Genomic DNA, 20,088 nt, shown 5'->3' on the forward strand with positions numbered 1-20,088 from the left:
GTGGATCCAGAGGAGACGGATACTGCTGGCGTCAGCATTAGCTCAGAATTTCTTGTTTATAAACATTTATACACAAAGGAAAAATGTCAACTCAAAAGTGGTAATTAAACATATAAAATTAAGACTTTTAAGGGGTGGAAAATTAAAGTATTTAAGAATATTTCAGAATTAATATTTTGTAAAGCAAACTTAGAGTCTAAAATAAATGTATTTCTTAATTCTTTGAATTGTATATTTTTCTAAATAAATCATTCAAAAAGTGTCAACTATTATAGAAATCTAAAACCACATTATTGTTTACAATTTTTCCGTTGTGCACACGACGCATTTGACATTTTTGTCACCCAAACAAAACAGCGGGTGGTCAGAAGCACCCTCCTCGGGCCTCTCTCTCGCTCTTGGTAGTATTAAAAAATTATATGCCAAATCGAAATTGCATGTTTAACATAAACAGCGACAAAACTAAACGAGGCAAACAAAACACACACCAACAGCTGGAGTCAGAGGGGTATTTCTAATGCCTTTTTTTGCGCAGATCACCCGCTGGGGCATTCGGCAATCTGCTCTTTTGATTCAAACTCCATTCGGGGAACACTTCTCCATATAGTTCACTTCAGTTCAGTTCAGTTCTTTTGAGCTTCTAACCCTTAAGTGCTGTGACATTTATTGCCATTTATGAGGCTCGTTTTGGGGGTTACGCGTCATTGTTGTCCTGCCATCGTTATTTATGGATATATGTATTTAATAAACTCCGAACACACACACACTCAGGCCAGCAGAGAATTGAAAATTTGTTCATTTGCTATGGTAAATTATATGGTTGAAGAGCAGTCTGGATTGGTAGGGGTGTTGTTAAAGGGATATCGCGGAGTTTATTGCAACATATTGCAGGGTTGGTCTTGAATTAAAATAATCCCAGATTAATAATCAAACGCTTAGGAATTATGAAATATTACACCCGTTTTAATATTCCTCTCGACTTTTTGCAAATTGAAAATTATTGTGTAATACATGTGCAGAAAATTAAGTAAAGCCTATGGTAGAAGCTTTTGAAGACGATGAAGAGGGGTTTACAAAACAGATCAAAGCCTTGATAAATCTGGGTTATGAATTTAAAATAAATATTTTAGCTCCTAAATGAGAAATTTTAACTTCTTAAGAGATTTATGAAAAATCTAAAGTAGCTTCTGGGTATTTAAGGTATTCATAATTGCTTATAATTTCTTATTAATAATCTCATGTTCCTTAAGTGACACAATTTGCAGCACTTAATGTCTAATGGATATTATGTCATCGGTCTCATTTCGCCTTAATCCTCTATATTGATCTTTAATCAAGGCAATTAATTAACATAATGAAATAACTGGCGACTAGCGAAGGGCAAAACTCAGTGTGTCGCCATTCTCCTTGAAGTTAAATACCTCTTAAAAAGTAAAATAAATGTATATAGGGTTTAAAGTTCTTAAAAAAAAATAAGATGTGATTAAGGAAATAAAATATAAACAACTAAATTGAATACTATAATTTAAAGAGGAGAAAAATGGATCTAGAAAAAACGTAAATGTTTTAAGTAAATGTTATAATATTTTGTATAAATATTCTCATTCGTTTCTTAATGTATATATACCTATAAGCTTATGTTTACAAATGCTTTTATTATGTTTACACTTAATATTTGTGCAATGTTTATGTTTATTCTATAATCTAAAGAGGTATTTTTGAGTCGCAATTTGTTTTGGAACTCCTTTTAGCGATCCCACTTGTTTTGTTTTTCGCTGGCTTCTGTCTCAGCCACTTTATGGCCCCACCACCACCTTCACCCTCACCCACTCTGCCTGCCACTCCCTCAACTGTTTTGTTTATGATTTTGTGCCGTCATTGGATTTTTAATTTGCCTTCCACCCAAAGTTTTGCCTCCTCCTTTCCCCCTGCAACTGCCAAGTGCAGTTAATTCCGCAATTGCAGTTGTGGGTGACTTGTGACTTGTTGTTGTCGTCATCGTTGTGGATTGTTTGTCCCCAGAAACCACCCGGAACCCCACTGTCCCTCTCTCTTTCCCTTCGGTGATTTGCATAATTTGTTCTATAATTTATGGCATGCGAAAGCCTTTTCTCCGCCTTACTATTATTATTGTTATTATTGTTCCATCGCTGTCACTCAGTCAACGTCTCCGGAGAGAGCCGCGTCTCGGGCCTGATTGAGATGGCTTAATTAACTAAACGATGCGCCTGGAATTTAATTGGAAACGCTCGCCGAAGGCGGAAGCATTTTTCCAGGGTTTTAGTTCTAGTTCTGGTACATTTCCATGCGGAGAGATTCGCCCACAGAGCACAAACGATCTGCTAATGCCAGATGGCTTTAATTTATTTTGTAAATTATTTCCCATATCAAAAGCTATGAAAATACATACATGCCCTTCTTTTTTTGTTCATAAACAATTTTGTTTTTGTTGGCCACCCCCGAAAAGAAAACACACAACTTGTTGTTACGAATCGAAGGAACATTTTTTTGATTCTTGATGGAAATCAAAGTGAAAATTAGAACTAGAAGAGGCCTCAAGTGAACCGAAAACAATAAATAAAGTTTTCTCCTTGGTTTATAATTATAATCATTCTGGGAAGGAGGAGTTGGAGGAGGATCTTAGGAAAGAAAAATAGCAATATGTTGCAATTGATTATGGGCTGTGGCAGACCATTAAAATAATGAGTATACAGAGGGAATGGTATTGGAATGTCTTGAGGAATTTTGGGTAAAATAAAACACAGATTTATATATTAAAAGAAAAATAAAGCATACATATATCTAGCATAAATCATAGCATACTCTTTGGGGCAAATTCCTTTTTTTTAGATTTTTTTAAATGCAAAATTTCTCAGCCATATTTTTGAAATGTCCCCAAACTTAATCAAATTTTCTTGAACCCAAGTTTTTCTAACCATTTCAAAGTCCAGAAATTAGTCGTAATTATGGTTAGGACTACTCCATCTCGCTCTTTCTTTCTCTCTTTTTGTGACAAAAAAATAAAAAGACAAAAGTTTCAAAGTTTTCTTGCCTTCTTGAGGCTGGCTGTGACTCCCATCCTCCTTCACAGCACTCACTCCCCGCTCGATTTCCCTTTGCCACCTCATTATCATTAACTTTGAACTTTTCCATTTCTCTCTCAATGAGGAAAAATTCCGCTTGCCACTCCCACCCACTCCCATTCTCCCCTGCTTTCCTCCATTTTAATTGCTCTGGCCGAGCTAGCGCCAAACGATTCTCGGAATAATTTTCCATTTTGCTGCTTTTTTGGTCTTTTGCTTTTAATTGAGTACACACAACCGAAAAAGAAGAGAGGACACAAAAAATTATAAAAAACAAAAAAACAAGAAAGGAAGCTAACTTCGGCTAGCCGAAGTTGAAATACCCTTGCAGTAAGTAAAAAAATAAAAAATAGTTTAAGAGTTTAAGTTTAAGTAAGGATTGCGGTTAGTTTCAGTAAATTTTATTTTTTTCGAAATTCACGTACTAAGCCCCCACACCACGACAAGGTCTCAATCCACGAGGGGGAAATTATAGCTAAATATGAAATATATTGGAAAATTTGTTAATATTTTCAATTTTTTTTATATATTTACAATACTATATTTACAATAAATTCTACTTATAGCCATAATTTGTTAAATAACTTAAGTATACACTCTTACAAGCTATATTTAAAAAAAATACCATCATGATGGCTATAAGGTGTTTTATATGTAAGGGCAACAGCTTCTGGAACTCGAGAGTCAGAAAATATCCAATCAATTTGGGTTTGGTGTTTTGTCGTTGCAGAATTATTCAATGACAAAAGATTATGTCCATTCAAAAATTCCTCCAAAACATCGCTCGCTGAGGATCTGCAGATATTAAAATCTCCTAATATTACCACTTTATTATTATCCATTCTGCGTACTTTTTCAACTTCAGATTTAATTTCATTTCGAAATCTTGCAATAGGAAATCCGGGACTCCTATACACAATTATAAATGACGTGTCAAGATATTTAAAAACAATCGATTGATAGGTTGCTCTGGGACTTGGCGATTTCTTTGTCTCAAAAAGAAATTGCACATTTGACGAAATACTTTGTTTAGCATATATGAGTATTCCGTTTTTCCCAATACCATTTAACCGATTGTTATCAATTCTTCTGATAATGTCGAAATCCCTTAAGTTGTACTCTTCCTGGGGAAGAGTCCAGGTTTCAACAAAACATAAAAAGTTTGCAGAACAAATAATGTTGTCATTGGCAATGTCTTCGCGATGAGCGCGAAGAGACTCAATGTTGTGATAATACATGGAGATGGCATTATCCCCATTGATCAATAATTCATACTGCGTAGTCAAGGCCTTTTCACCTCTTAAGCTTTCTAGCTCTGCTTGGACATTTGTAGCTCCAAATCTAGTTGGAGGAACAAAGTCTCCTAAAAGGAAAAGACCCGATGCGCTTGTTGCTCTGCTGCAACCTACGTAAAGCGAAGCTCGCTTAATGCCCCTTTTAAGGTGCACTGCGACTTTGCTGTAGGTTGCTCCTTGGCTTTTATGTATAGTTATAGCCTCAGCAGGAACAACAGGGAATTGTTTTCGATCAACCGAAGAATGTCCTGAGCTTCCGCATTGGAATACTCGAGCTGTTTTTTCAATTGGAGTCCAATCTGGATGATCATTTCTCCGAACTTTTGACCTGGCCATGGCACCAACTGTAGGATCTGAAAACTTAATCCAAAGTTTTGTTACTAACCTAACGTTGTTTACCATGCAGTTGTCAATCTGCATTAATTGGCCTGTTGCCCCATTTACCAGTCCATCATTTGTATCTATATTGACGGTAACCATATACTTTGCTGTTGTTTTTAGATGCAGAATATATGGCAGTCCCTGGGTTTCGGACGTTTTCATATTTTGGGCATTTCTGAGAGTTGTTTCTTTATTTCTTACTGACATATTAGCTGATTTCACAGTATCTATGGCAGTTGAAACAAACTCTTCTGTGGCGATTTGAGCGAGCTTTAAGGCGTTGTACTGATTAACCTCGTCATTGGAAGCAAATAAGTGGATTGCGTCATCCGGAACGTCGTTTGGCGTGACAACTCTTTGCCTAAAAAGCACCACATCTGCATCTGTCATGTTAGCTTCTGACATGTTATTCAAAGCCAAAGCAAATGCATGATCGTCCCGTTGCCTCATTATTTCTGTTAGCTCGAAATACCTAAAATTACTCCACAGGTTTGTGCCAGCCAGAATGTTATACGGATTTGAGATATTCTCTAGGAATATCCACCGATCTCCTACTGGGCACAGCTGCTTCAGATCTCCAAACACTATAATAGACTTACCGCCAAAAACTACGTCTTGGCTTCTAAAAATTTGTCGAAGTCTTTGATCTAAATATCCTAGCGTTTTAGATCCGACCATCGAGATTTCATCGATGATAATTAATTGGAGGTCTATTAGCTTGCAATGCATTGTGTTTATGGAGTCATTGCTTAAAGGTCTTAAAGGACCTGATGTTTGATTCACTGGAAGTGAGAAAACGGAATGAAGTGTAAGTCCTCCAATTCCAAAAGCTGCTTTTCCAGTAGGAGCACAAAGTAAGACCTTTGCAGAATCCGTTGCTCCCGGTAGCTTATTAGCTCGCCAAGTTATAGACTGATATATAGTTGAAATCAGTCTGCTTTTGCCAACTCCAGCACCTCCCCCAACATATTCATAAAATGTTTTTTTGGCTGCTATATTATGCATTACGTGGGCATAATACTGACGTTGCTTTGCGTTAAGCGACCTGGACAGCGAGCAAAGGTTATCATCAGAAACTAACGGGGGAAGTCTAATTAGTTGAAGTTCGCCATCTTCTGTGTTATTTACAGCATTGTCATCTTGGAGTATATTAACGTTTTGTCCGACGTTTGGTACCGCCAAGGCCCTAAATTCTTCATCTAGATATTGAGAGGCAGGTTCCTGAGGTAGAAGCCCATTATCTTCTCTTTCAAAATTTTGCAAATCTTGAAGAACTCTCTCTAGTTCCATATCATCAAACACATCATATTGCTCTTTGTTGCGCTTAATGATTTCATGATTATTTCTGAATGTCATTTCATTGTCATTCGAAAGAAGTTCAGTCTCTTCATTTCTCCATGGGAAGAAAAGCATTACGTGCTCTCTGAAATAATCAGAAGGGGAAGAGTTTATGCTAAAGCGAACCCATCTAAGAATTAAGGCATGCTTGCGTCTTTTGACACTCCCAGTTCCATCTAGCAGTTGGTAGCTTTGGTTAGAAATGGGATTTTGTTCATTTAGTTCCAAGTCGATCGCTTCATCATAATCTTCGTTGGACGGTTCTGATGGTGCGTTTACCTTGGAAAATTTGTACCAAGCTGCAAATTCTGCAAGGCATATCGATTCTAAGTCTCCATGCCTCTGTACGTACCGATCAAGCAAGTTTTGCTCGAAAATGTCAGTTGAGTTCCCAGGAAGCTGCTCTAATTCTCTATTAGATCGCACTATCCGAACTCTTTTATCTGGATGGCAAGTGTTTACAAAAATATTTCCTTCACTTGCCTCAGACATGTGTAAGCCTAAAATGTTGTAGGCTGCTTCTTGGGCTGATATTTCCGTAGCATTAATAAATTTGCTCCCGAGATGCTGCAACTTTCTTTTTACTGAAATATTTCCATGGCTTATTTCAGTCATGGCTTCTCGAAGCAGTTGCGACACCCCACGGTTCGATTTGTTTATGTAGTTAATTATATAACTACAACAGGCAAATGCATCTAAGATAAACTGTATATCCATGTTTGCCCTATGTAGGCCCAGGATATCCCTGTTATAAGCATTTACCAACCTATCGGAAAATTTGCGGCGAAGAAATACCTGAGGCTTTTTCAAGCTTGATCGGATGGCGAACTTGTACTCTTCAAAACTTATCTGTAGATGGGTAAGAAAGTTTTCAAAATTATTAAAGACGGCTGCTTCTTCATCGGAAGTTGACTTTAAAAGCTCTTTAATTTTTTTAAACATTTCTTTAAAATGTTCAACATTGGGTTCGTTGTCTTCTAACGGAAACAAAACCATTGTTTCAGGCATTGGAGGGTATGGCATTTGAAACCTGCAGAATTCCTGGCCACGCAGTTCTCTTAAACACGAAGAACTATGTTTATGCCGCTGATATTGAATTACTTCTTGCAATTCAGGATCGTCCCCTGTGGTTGTAATAAAACGATCAATGAAACTCACCACTTGATCGGAATTTTCTGGTCCTTCTAGCTTTGGAGCGCCAGAAAACCAATACATTCCATGAGAGTGGGGCGATCCTCTGTGCTGGAATTCTATCCTCCAATAATAATGGACCAGAGTAAACTCGCCAAAAATTTCGGAGCTTTTGAACAATTTAATTAATTGTCGAAACCTAAAGTCAAAGTATCGGGAGCATGTTACTGGGTCAGATCTTATTAATCTAGCTTTTTCGGCTGTAGAAAGAGATGCCGCTTCGTCTTCTGTAATATTTCTATTATCCAATAGACGAGAAAGAGTCACCAAAAGTTCATTCCATTTGGATTCCGCTGCGGAAAAAGTTATAAAAAAAGTAGGCAGCCCAAATTGCCTTATCATAGCTATGACTTTTTTTTTCTCAGCTTCCCAGTGAGCTGGAGCGGATCGAAGACCTTTTAGAATGTGATATCCGTCGTCATGCTGTACAAGGTTGTCAACAAACGAACTATCCATCACATTGGCAGCAGTTACGGAACCTGATTTTTTACGAAGGGCAATGGAGATTGAATTTTGAATTCGCTGCATTTCGTAAAATTTGTACATATAAAGTACCTTAGGTACTACTGCACAACGACGATCGTAAAAACGAATTTGCGATCTTGCTTTTTTTGCGTAGGTGGTTTTTGCTTTGAAAACAGCACCGCAAGAGATTGTTGGGAACGAAAGTTCTTCTGCATCTTCATCGAGGGTTAAATTAGTTGGCAGGCGCCCTTCTCCGGGGGCCAAAGCTATACGTTGAAGAGCAGTGTCATTATTTTCTAAAAGGGTTTCATGACCGCCTGGATTTAAATCTTCTTCTGGTCGATTTAATTGAGAATTGGGTAGTTGGCGTAATAGCTGTTCCACCTCCTCTCGGTCGGCTTCATCTGCGATAAAAGGGATTTCTTCTCGATCTCCCATTTGAGTAAGCCAACTCCCATTAAAAGCAATATTGTGCTTTCTGTAAAGCTCAGTGTTAACTAAATAACGAACAGCTTCAAGGACCCGAGCGGGTCGAATTGTTTCTGTCATGAAATTATGAGAATATTCTAGCTTCCTCTTAAGGTGAACCTGTATGACATGAGTCGAATCAAAGGAACGAGGAAGCGCGTTTACAGTATCAGGTACCGAAATCGGAACATTTACTACTGCACCTCTAATTCCACATTGCCTTTCATATCCTAGGGAGATAATGCGCATAAAAGGAATTCGTGGAGAAATAAGGCGCTCCTCAAGACATGTTAAATTTTTAAGGCACTCGGGGATATCTGGGAAGTCAAAGCCTTTAGAGAGGCAAAGGGAAGGTAATTTACCCTTTGAAACACTCTGACGACATGTGCTGCAAAACTGATATTTGCCGGACGGACTTGGAAATTTCCTACTTAAATAAAATGCGTTGTCAACATCTAAAGCAGGATACTTAGCAGATATAGAAATTTTGTTTAAACCACTTACCTGCGATGGAAACCATGTTCCTCCACAGCATACACAGCATTCAGTTGGTCCATCCTTGATATTCCGTCGATATTGTTCCCTCGCAGTGGCTCGGTTCCTTTGGCGTTGGCGTTCCCGTTGATCCTGTCTTTCATCCATGGAAAGTTCGGCTCTAGAAGCAATATTCCGCTGAGACTGCCTTGCAGATTCAGCCTGGCGATTTTGGGAAATAGACCTGTATGTGAGGAGCCGCTCCTCAGCCATTTCCTGAATTTGCTGCTCCCGAAGTCTCCTCTGAAGTCTGGTGTTCCGATGATGCATTGTGTTCCTTTGTTGTTCCCGTGCCCGAGTTATTGGGTTGTTCCTCGTGATTCTGTGGACCTCGGCGTCTCGTGCTCTCTCGGCCCTCCTATTTTCCTCTTGTGCCCTCCGGTTAGAGCGAGAGAGGGTGTTTTGAACCTGTTGTCGTCGTCGCTCCTCCGAGTCCTGTCTGGCGAGTGCATGCGCTGCAGCATCCCGTGCACGTTCTGGCCCGCGGTTTTCCTCGAGCGATCTCCAGGTAGCCCGAGCCGCAGTATCCTGCGACTGCTGTCGTCGTCGCTCCTCAGAGTTCTGTCTGGCGAGTGCATGCGCTGCAGCATCCCGTGCACGTTCTGGCCCGCGGTTTTCCTCTAGCGATCTCCAGGTAGCGTGATCCGCAGTATTTTGCGACTGCTGTCGTCGTCGCTCCTCAGAGTTCTGCCTGGCGAGTGCATGCGCTGCAGCATCCCGTGAACGTTCTGGCCCGCGGTTTTCCTCGAGCGATCTCCAGGTAGCGTGATCCGCAGTATTTTGCGACTGCTGTCGTCGTCGCTCCTCCGAGTCCTGTCTGGCGAGTGCATGCGCTGCAGCATCCCGTGCACGTTCTGGCCCGCGGTTTTCCTCGAGCGATCTCCAGGTAGCCCGAGCCGCTGTATCCTGCGACTGCTGTCGTCGTCGCTCCTCAGAGTTCTGCCTGGCGAGTGCATGCGCTGCAGCATCCCGTGCACGTTCTGGCCCGCGGTTTTCCTCGAGCGATCTCCAGGTAGCGTGATCCGCAGTATTTTGCGACTGCTGTCGTCGTCGCTCCTCAGAGTTCTGCCTGGCGAGTGCATGCGCTGCAGCATCCCGTGCACGTTCTGGCCCGCGGTTTTCCTCGAGCGATCTCCAGGTAGCGTGATCCGCAGTATTTTGCGACTGCTGTCGTCGTCGCTCCTCAGAGTTCTGCCTGGCGAGTGCATGCGCTGCAGCATCCCGTGCACGTTCTGGACCGCGGTTTTCCTCGAGCGATCTCCAGGTAGCCCGAGCCGCAGTATCCTGCGACTGCTGTCGTCGTCGCTCCTCAGAGTTCTGCCTGGCGAGTGCATGAGATGCTGCATCATTTAATCGTTCCCGCGCTCGGACTCGTTCACTACGCCTTCTCTGAGAGCGTACTGCGGTATCTCGAGCGCGAGCCTCCTGTGCAACCTCCGGATTCACTGAGCGGACAAAGGCATTGTGCTCGGCATTTCGGGCTCTAATTTGAGTAGCATTTCGAGCGTATTGAGCGCGACTTCTCCTAAGTGCGGCTTGGCGACGCTGCTCCTGAGATAAAGAAGATGTGCGTGGCATTTTCTTTTCGTTCCTGTTAAAAAATGGTTAGATAATATGGTTAAATGTATGTTTCTAAAATCTGAAATGTATTAAGATCGATTTTGTGCTCCGGGCCTCCATGTCCTTACTTAATATTGTTCTCATTATATTTCGATTTCCACCGTAGATTCTTTTAGGGGGTTCAGCTTGTGAGATTTAAAACGCCGCTATAAACTTAACGGCGTTTTAAAACTCAAACAAACTATACGCTGAAAAAGCTAATCCCTCTAACGATGGTATCCACAGGAAATCGAAATATATTGAGGCAAATTTTTCAAAACATGCCCAAACCAAAACTTGCTAAAATTGTGGCCAAATTTAACAATTTAAAAACAAAATGTATAACTTACCAAAAATAGTTGTACACTTTTATATATATAGAGATATATATATACACACACACACACACACTATTTGTCTTTACACTGATTAAAAGTATACATTCACACAATATAAAAATACTCGATGCACTGGTATATGTTGTCACTGTCACTGTCGTGATAATACTAATCCGCGGATTATAAATGTGCGCAAATAAATAGGCACCTTATATTACCTGTTAACAACCTTTAGGGTTAACCCTTTTGACTCTACTTCAGGTATATATCAGGTAATACGATTGGTTATGCAATTGTGCAACATTGAACACGTGTTATGTTGCTAACAGGTATCAAATTATGATTTAAGGGTTATGCGAGGGCTGCATTTATACCTGATACCTGTTTGCTTATGCAATTGTGCAACATTGATCACGTGTTATGTTGCTAACAGGTATCAGGTTATGATTTAAGGGTTATGCGAGCGCTGCATTTATACCTGACACCAACTTCAGCATGTATCCCTCGAATGTTACCGTTTCTTAACTTAATAACAGGTGACAGATATATGTATATCGGGTCTGAAATATTAACCTTTGCGATAACCTTTTAATTTTATTGGAGAGTCTGCAATTCAGCAGAGGCTAAGAGAAGTCAATTGCCAATTGCAGAATTGGTCAGATATATCTTACATCAGCTATATATGTAAATTCAAAACATATTAGTAATATAAAAAATGTGAAGCCCATATATGAAATACTAAAAAAGTATTAATTTATATTCAAAATATTAATACGCCCTTTATAAAATATAGTTGTCGGATTTTCATAATATCAATATTAAAAAAATTTTAGAATCCTAAAAATGCCATACTCGAAGAATGTGAAATATGTTGATAATTGTCGAAGTTCGACTTTTTTCTTGTAATTCTTCGATCGTTCCTATGGCAGCTATAATATATAGTCGTCCGATTTTCATAAAACTAAATATTACATTTTAAAATAATACAAAATGGCCATATCTCAAAAAAGATAAATATTCGTTGAAAAACAAAGAAGTTATAATTTTTTTCTATATATAGTTGTTGATATAGTTGTCCGATTTTCATAAAATTAAATATGAAATTATAAAATAATACAAGATGACACTATCTCAAAAAAGATAAAAATTCGTTGAAAAACAAAGATGTTGTAATTTTTTTTCTATTAATTTCCGGATCGTTCCTATGGCAGCTATATGATATAGTCGTCCGATATTCATAAAATTTTTACCAAAATTCAGGAATAATATAAAATGGTCATATTTAAAAAATAGTGCAAATATGTTGAAAAACAGCAAAGTTATAATTTTTTTTCTAAAAATTTATCAAACATTTGTATGGCAGCTATATGATATAGTCGTCCGATCCGGCCCGTTCCGACATATATAGCAGTGAGAGCATATAGAAGACTATATGCAAAGTTTCATTCAGATAGCTTTAAAACTGAGGGACTAGTTTGCGTAGAAACAGACAGACAGACAGACGGACAGACGGACAGACAGACAGACGGACAGACGGACAGACAGACAGACGGACAGACGGACATGGCTAGATCGACTCGGCTGTTGATGCTGATCAAGAATATATATACTTTATAGGGTCGGAAACGTCTCCTTCACTGCGTTGCAAACTTCTGACTGAAATTATAATACCCTGCAAGGGTATAATAACTAAAATTAAATTATGTGCAAAGAGCTCACAAAATCTTTTCTGGTGCCTTTTTCATTTGAATTTTTGGGAATGGAAGGCAGCCGAAGCAATTATGAAATTATTTATTAAATATTGTGAAATCGCTCAATGCACATGGGCCCATTTGGAACCTTGAAGTGTCGCCGTCGACGTTGCCGTCTCAGTATCCGTATCTGTATCTGCATCTGTATTTGTATCTGTATCTGCTTATGGGCATAGATGAAGGGGAGATATGGGGGGAGACTGGGTGCCGGCACAGGGCAACGCTTGGATTCTAATTGTCGGAGTCGTCAGTCGTCATTCGTCGTCGCTTTTTCATTGGCGTCATCCATTGCTGTCGTCGGGTGTGAGATTTAAGTCAGTTTATCGACAGCATCGTCGCCGATTTTGGTTGCGTATTGTCGCCTATATAGCTGGTCTCTACACAGGACAAAAATTTGGAGTGTCTTTGGAGTTAATTTTAAGAATCATTAAAATTTATTATGAACGGTTGCATATTTTATAAATTTAATTATCATAGTTCCTTGTTATCTTCTACAAAAGATCATATTTTTTAAATTTACAAATTGGTGTTTTTATTTAAAAAAAAAACGTTGAAAAATATTTCAATATATAACAAAATATTAAAAGAATATTTTTTAATAAATGAACTAGTTTTTATAGTTTTAAAAATGTTTTTCAAGTAAAAATGAAATAAAAATTTAAGGGCATGCCCAATGATTTATAAAAATAATTATCTTTAACTCTAATTAAAGCGTACTTATTTCTCTAACTAAAAATTTAAAGAAAATATTAAAGCTAAATTTATTAAAATATAAAATCTTTACAGAAAAATTTAATAAATATTATTTCCAGTTAATTTTCTTTGATTTGACTGTGTAAAATCCCCTAAAGCCACCCCAATCGATGATCATCATCATCATCATCATCGGAGGGGCCTTTGTTCGTATTTGTGCGGCTCGCGTATTTCTTCAATAAATTTTCAGTTTATTCGGTTTATTTATTTACTTATATTTGCTATTGCTCTTTAGCTGCGCCCCACCGCCACCGCCACCGCCACTGCCGCCCCACTTCAGTTCCCTTTCCATTTTGGCTTTTTGCGCCAGTGCCTCCTCCGCTTTGCTTTGTTTTCTCGCAGCTTTATGATTATTTTTCTCAGTTTTCACCTCACCCTCCCCCCAGCCCCCTCTCACCATCTTCGACTTTGCCTTTATCGTCTCCGTTCGTCGTTCGCCGTAATTGAATTTCAACTTGTTTGCATTGTCGACGATGATGATAATTCGTCGGGGTATTTTGCGTATTGAGATCAGGGCCTCATCAATTAGTAAATTAATTTTATGCTCAGCGCTTTATGGAAATAAAGTTTTGCAGCTCGAAAACCCGAGGGAAGCGGAAAATGTAGGGATGACAGAGTAGGGAAGCAGGAAGGAAATCAGGGGGTAGCAGCTTAAGATTGAAAGTTTTTCAATTGTTTACTCGGCTGGAAAATCGACTGGAATTTTAGAGACTTATTTCTAAATTTGTTTAAGATGTTTTAAGAGATCTTTTGGCCTACTCATAATTTATTCGATTTTTATTTAGATTTTAAAGATGGCAAATTACACTTTTAAAGTTATATTTAAAATATATTATTTTCCAAAAATGCTCTCTTTAAAAATCATCCAAAATCAATAACACATAAACCTTTAAGTTAATATTATTTCAGTAATTTTCCCACCAGTTTACACCATTTTCCCCCTCTCTATTTGCATTTTCCCATTTTGTGAAATGAAATGTCCGTAACTATTTTTGTAATTATCCGATTCATTTGTTGCACCATTTTGATGTAACAAAATTTCAATTATAATCAGCTTTGGTTCTCTTAAAATATGGCATACATTTTCTGGTTTTCCACTCACTATTTTCATCCCTTGCAATTATCATATTTGACTTTTTCGCATAAATTCACGGAATTATCTCACCACAACTATTTTTATTTATATTAATTATTGTTATGGTAGTGTTTGCATTTATGTATATATTTTTTGTATTCTGTTGTATTGAGTATTACAGAGAGACCGGACTAAATATTTGTGCTATTGATTCTTATTTGCGGTTGGCAAACCGAAGCGAAATGTGCAACAAATTATATCAGATATTATAATTTATTTATAGTGAGAAAAAAAAGAGAGAGAGCAAAAAGAAATGAGAGGGAAAAATCAATGGCAAAATATGAAATGTGACAATTCAATCACAAATTGCGATTAAAATGCAATCTTCATTATTTAATTTGTTTGAATTTTTGCCGGCAATAAATATTCATTTCTGACAGTTGTTGGTAGGAGCTGAAAATGTATGCAAATGCGATTAAATGCTTTCGTTTGAAATTTCCTCGATTTGATGGCTGCCCAGGGAAATGACAGAGAAAAAGTGTTATACTTGGCGTATACTTGATGGAATATATGAAAAGCTTGCGCAAAGTTCATTTAAAATGCCAAACAATTGAGCCGCTCCCTTATCCGGCAGATTAATTAACAGATACACACAGTACAGTATATACTTTAGGGCTTTCCTGGACAGAAGCCTATAGACTTTCTTGAATATTTGAAATATGCATTTGGCATTTCCTGGCTGGCATATTTTAATCTCCAGCCCAGTCTCCATAGCTGTGTGTAAATCAATAATAAATTCAAAACTTATTAGAACAAACAAGGATTCATTAGGCCCAATCCGTGCGGCATCCGTCTCTGGGATGTTATTTATATCGATATAACAAGGTAATAACTGCACACTTAAGTATGCAAATAGCCCTGGCCCACACCTACGGATGTGTCTGTGTGTGTTTGCACATGCAAATGTTATCATTTGTGATTAGTTACAGTCCTGAAATGCTAATGCCCCTTGACAAACAACAACGGCAACAGCAACCGCAAGACAACTCACTTTTGGTTTAACTTGGAATTTGAGGGAATATTCTGTGTGTGTGTGTGTGTGTGTGTGTTTGTATCCTTTTGATCCTTATGAATAAGCAGGAACCGGAGGCCAAAGCAGAATATTCCCTGCTCCCTGAATTATTTACACAAATCCAACTGCAATCGTTTGTCAATTTGCCAATTGACAGTGAACATAATTGATGGTGATTAAGGTTGAACAAATAAATAGCCAGCAAGGTGGCTTTGTCTCTGAATAAATTCTGGAGTTTCGTTAAAAGAAAACGATTGTTTATTTATGGCAGAAGAAACACAATTTAAATGCACAACAAATTACATTATTCAAAGTTAAGCACTCGATAAAAGAAATGTAGCCATTGAAAGGATGGCTTAATTTAATTTCCAAGGAATAAAATTAATGTTTCTTTACTTACTTGCCGCCCCTGAGGGCTTCCTGCAGCTGCTTGAGGCATCTATCAATTTTTCTCTCCCTCACTTGTGAGCCATATTTGGACGAGGAATAAGGATCGTACAGAAAGGGGTAATAAGGATGTGTATCGAAAGTGAACAAACACGAGGCGGAGTTTGAGCTTTCTTTAAGAACAACCTCCTTGACATCCTGATCCTGCTCCTGCTCCTCTTCAGTTTTCTCTGATTTTTCACTCATTTTGCAAACTTTCTTGAGTATACCGCGTTACTTATACGCCACGTTGACCAATAGAGAATATTCTCCTGCACTTCCGAACGCATCGAACTGGCAATGGCAACTGCCGGCAACTAGTACCTCATTGTCCAACTTTCGGAGCGATTATTTCTTTACCTATTTATTTATTTTACTTTGGCAGCACCTCCAGTGCCTGGTAGCAGTTATTACAGTTGGCCAGCACATCATCTAAGCTAGTCGCAGACTAATCACAGTCGCCCATCAGCAGCAGACATGCAGCTTTGCCTGGCACTCGATTGCCTTCACCGGCGTTTTTCAAGGCCATTCGAGTGGCTCTTTGCTTATTGCGTATACGTCATGTGGGCCGGGATCGGGTTCCATTTCATGGTAATATATGCAAAATTCCTGGTATAGCAATGTGATCCTCCAACTGATTGTCTTAATGGTTTGTTTGTTCAGTTTTTAGTCGACGGATAATAGTGGAGCTTTGTTTACGTAGGTTTTATACACAACATCGAGTTTGTTAAAGCTTGGATTTGAGCATGTAAGTAAATCCTCAAAGGTAAGGTTTAATTTTGATTTTTTAAAGAGTTTAAATACAAAATGTAATCAAGGAATTTGTATGATTCCCAGAAGTGTATGGAAAATATCAAGGAGTTTAAACAGAATCCTTTTACTAAATTCCGAAAGGTTTTGCAGAACCTTTCCTAGAAGCGTAAACAAAGTTTATTTTTCAGGAGAAACCACAAAGCCAATAATTCCTGGAAAATTTAATAAGCAGTAAAATGCTGTAATTGAAATCAGAGTGGACGAAATGCGACATTTAAGGACTTTAATCTGCACAAAAACAAACGAGATGTAACTTAATATTTAGTATTTTAGCTGGCAACTCTCTATGCTATGTTTAAACTTTTTCCCATTCATAATCCACCCACATTTTTGACTTTCCCTCGCAATAGGACACTGAGGTAATGCCTCAAATATTTTCATCATTCGCTGCTCCAGCTGCTAAAGTGAACGGAAAGGAAAATTACGGGAGTGAGAGGTGGAAAAAGTGACCTCATTTGGCGGAGAACCTCATTTCCCGAGCCCCCCGAAAATAACCAAAACCCCAGCCACTGGCATTTTTTTTTTGTGTCTACCACAGTTAAGTGTCCTTTCGCATTTCGTTTGCTTGGCGTTTCGTCCTGTTGTGGGCGGCTGATTTGCTCCTTGGCTCCTCCCACATCCTGTTTTTTTATTCCCTTCGTCCTGCCTTTGTTTTGCTTTCGGTTTTTGTGTTTTGCGTTCTGTGTTGTGCCCATGTAACTTGCTGGAAAATTAATAATAATAAAAAAACACCTAGCACGGGTGGGGGAGGGAGGTAGTAGGGAGTACACGCGTGACCCTATTAAATGTGTGCTAATAAAAGCTTGGCAGCTCCGAGAAAAAGAAAGAGGGACAAGCCACACGCAGAGCGGGAAGGAGCAGGCCGAATAGCTGACCAAGTGCGTAATGTTTGTAGATGGAAAATTTCAATACCCAAAGAGGGTGGTATATCCCATACACCGGGGGAAAATGTGGAGATCAAACAATATATATTATTACTAAAAGGACAATTTTAATTGCACTATTAATTATTTAAATAAAGCTTAGATCATTTATTTTTGATACAAAATAAAGTCCGACTCCTTTTAATTATTTTTAGGTGTATAGAAATTTTTTTACAAATTTCCAAAGTGGACAATGGAGAGAGAAATTACTTAAAAATTCAGGAAGTCCTGCGGAAGATGACGACGTCGACGAGGACGACGATGATGATGGGGAAAACAAAATCAACGCTCACAAAAGCGGAAACATTTAGAAGAGGATGGGTGGGATGGGTGGCCATCTCCATTCCATAGAGTGGGTGGTATTTCTATTTACGCCAAAGGTCAACTTTTTCCATTTGCAGCGTGGTCATTTATAAAATCTTTGGGTATTATTAAGCAAAGCGAGGAAAACCCCCCAAGGGTAAAGGTGGGGCAGCAAAGTCTAAGAAAGTACATAAAGAAAACCCAAGGAGGACCGAAGCCGAGTTGTGTTGTGCCCACGATTTATCAAATTAATGAGTATCATTTTATTTTCATTTCATTTTCCATGCGCCAGCACAAATAAAAAAAAGGACGAAGGACGAAAGACGAAATCTTCCACGAAATTCCTGCAAGGAGAGCTACGAAAATTAAGGTAACTTTCGGCCAAGCCAAGAAAAAAAAAAAAGGAATAGTGAGTGGAAAAAATGCACGAAAAAGAAATCAAAATAAATGAGAAAGAAAGGGACAAGGACAGGTCAAAGTGAAGACAGGGGGGCCAAGATGCTTTTCCATCTTAGGTAACAAAAAATAAGGATATAAGTTTCGGTCAAGGAGAGAGTGAAACCATACTCTAGGATTCAGAAGACATGGCATGTTCTTGTAGTTTGTTGATAACGAAAGATTAAGTGTATAAAATGAAATTATTTAGGGATTTTTTAAGAAGTCTAAGGAACTCTAGAAGATAAATATTCAATTTGATATAAAAAACACAAGATAAACTTTGATTCAGGAAAAATACTCTCAAAATCTAAATAAAGTAAGGAAATATTTTAGAATTAATATTAATGCTTTATAACTAAGTAACAAACTATTTTAGCAAGTAATGATACCTCCAGGAAGTGCACACAATAAAGAGAAGCAAACACATGGTCGGGCAGCGTCAGGAACTAATGTCGGCGATTACATAAACAGGACACATGAAAGGACGAACCCAGACGGAGACACGGAAGGAGTTGGGGTTGGAATATAACACACCCACACGCCAAATAGGAACTCCCAGAAAAAAACCAACATGAGCATAAATCCTCGCACCCGAAAGCCAAACCCAGTTGAACCCTCGCCCCCTCTCGATCCTTGTGCGATTCCGGCCAAAAAGGATACAAAACACTTTGCATTGGCAAGGTACAAACAAATAAAGTGACCAAACCCGAGGGGAAGCAGATATAGGAAGGATATAGGATATAGCCACCCACCCATACACACACACATACACATATAATAATAAATAAAATGCTTTTGCGAAAAAAAAGCCAAAAAAGAGACCCGAAAAAGGCATGAAGAAACCCAAAGGAAGCGCCAGCGACAAGAAGAAAGGAAACGAAACGAAAAGAAAGGAAGCCAAAGCGAATTGTTTTATATCCCTCATTTGTCCATTTAATGGCAGAAACGAGCCACATCCAAGGAACCAAACCGAACGAGCAAGCACAGCGTAGAGGACAGGGGACTGGACCGAACCCAACCCAACCCAAACCCAAACCCAAGGAGCAATCCAGGACATGAGCAAACAAAGCTGGGATGGCTGGCAAAGGAAGCGGCAGCGCAAAAGGATGGCTGGGAAAAACGCAACCAAGCAAAGTGAAAAAGAATATTGAAACACTAATAAAAATGAGGATAAGCAGGGAATGCATTAAGTAAAATATAGAATAAGTGCCCGTAGATGGGGGGTTGGGTGGTGCTTGGGATACACGGGATGTCCGTAAAGGTTAGGGCAAGGGTTCATCGTCGGGTCGCCCACCCATTATGGGTTACTCTCTAAGGGTTGCTCTTCCGCCCCCGTTCAAATATACGAATACGACTACGGATATAGCAATAATTTACCCCTTTTGCAAGAGGGCACACAAAGAACAATACCAGGTACACCCTGCGCAACAGATTTTCGTTCATATCTCGGGGGTTATGTCTGAATTTCATGCTTCCCCATTAAGGCTGTAATACGAAACGTCGTTGCTTTAATGCGGAAATCGAATCTCCCTGGAATGGACAGTTTGGACATACTTGCAGTGCTAAGTAGACTTTTTTCTATAATCTGACATATTTCATAAATCGACAGCAATCATAGTTGGAAAGATTATCTTTTTGTCCATTTGTTTCCATTCGAGCTTAGCCTGAGTGGGAGGATTTGGTAAGCGGGTTTTCTTTAATAAATAATAATAAATGTGACCTCTTTCTAGGGGAATTGTTCAGGAATGATTTGTTTTGTTTTATATAAATAAGGGAATCTAAAAGAAATTTAACAAATAATATTTATAAAATATATTAGGATTTAGTTTTGACCTGTAAATC

The 20,088-nt window shown here is 38.8% G+C and overlaps 1 protein-coding gene across 1 annotated transcript in view; it reads right to left on the minus strand.

The window, feature by feature from the left end:
* tna (tonalli) overlaps positions 1 to 15,991 on the minus strand; it is a 60,862-nt gene extending 44,871 nt beyond the window's left edge. The window contains exon 1 of the mRNA XM_070285955.1: positions 15,744 to 15,991. Coding sequence (XP_070142056.1) covers positions 15,744 to 15,976 — 233 coding nt within the window. The 5' untranslated portion in view covers positions 15,977 to 15,991. The remainder of the gene's footprint in view (positions 1 to 15,743) is intronic.
* Between the last annotated feature and the right edge of the window lie 4,097 nt (positions 15,992 to 20,088).

The sequence above is a fragment of the Drosophila kikkawai genome, chromosome 3L (genome assembly GCF_030179895.1).
Source record: "Drosophila kikkawai strain 14028-0561.14 chromosome 3L, DkikHiC1v2, whole genome shotgun sequence".
Taxonomy (NCBI): Eukaryota; Metazoa; Arthropoda; class Insecta; order Diptera; family Drosophilidae; genus Drosophila; species Drosophila kikkawai.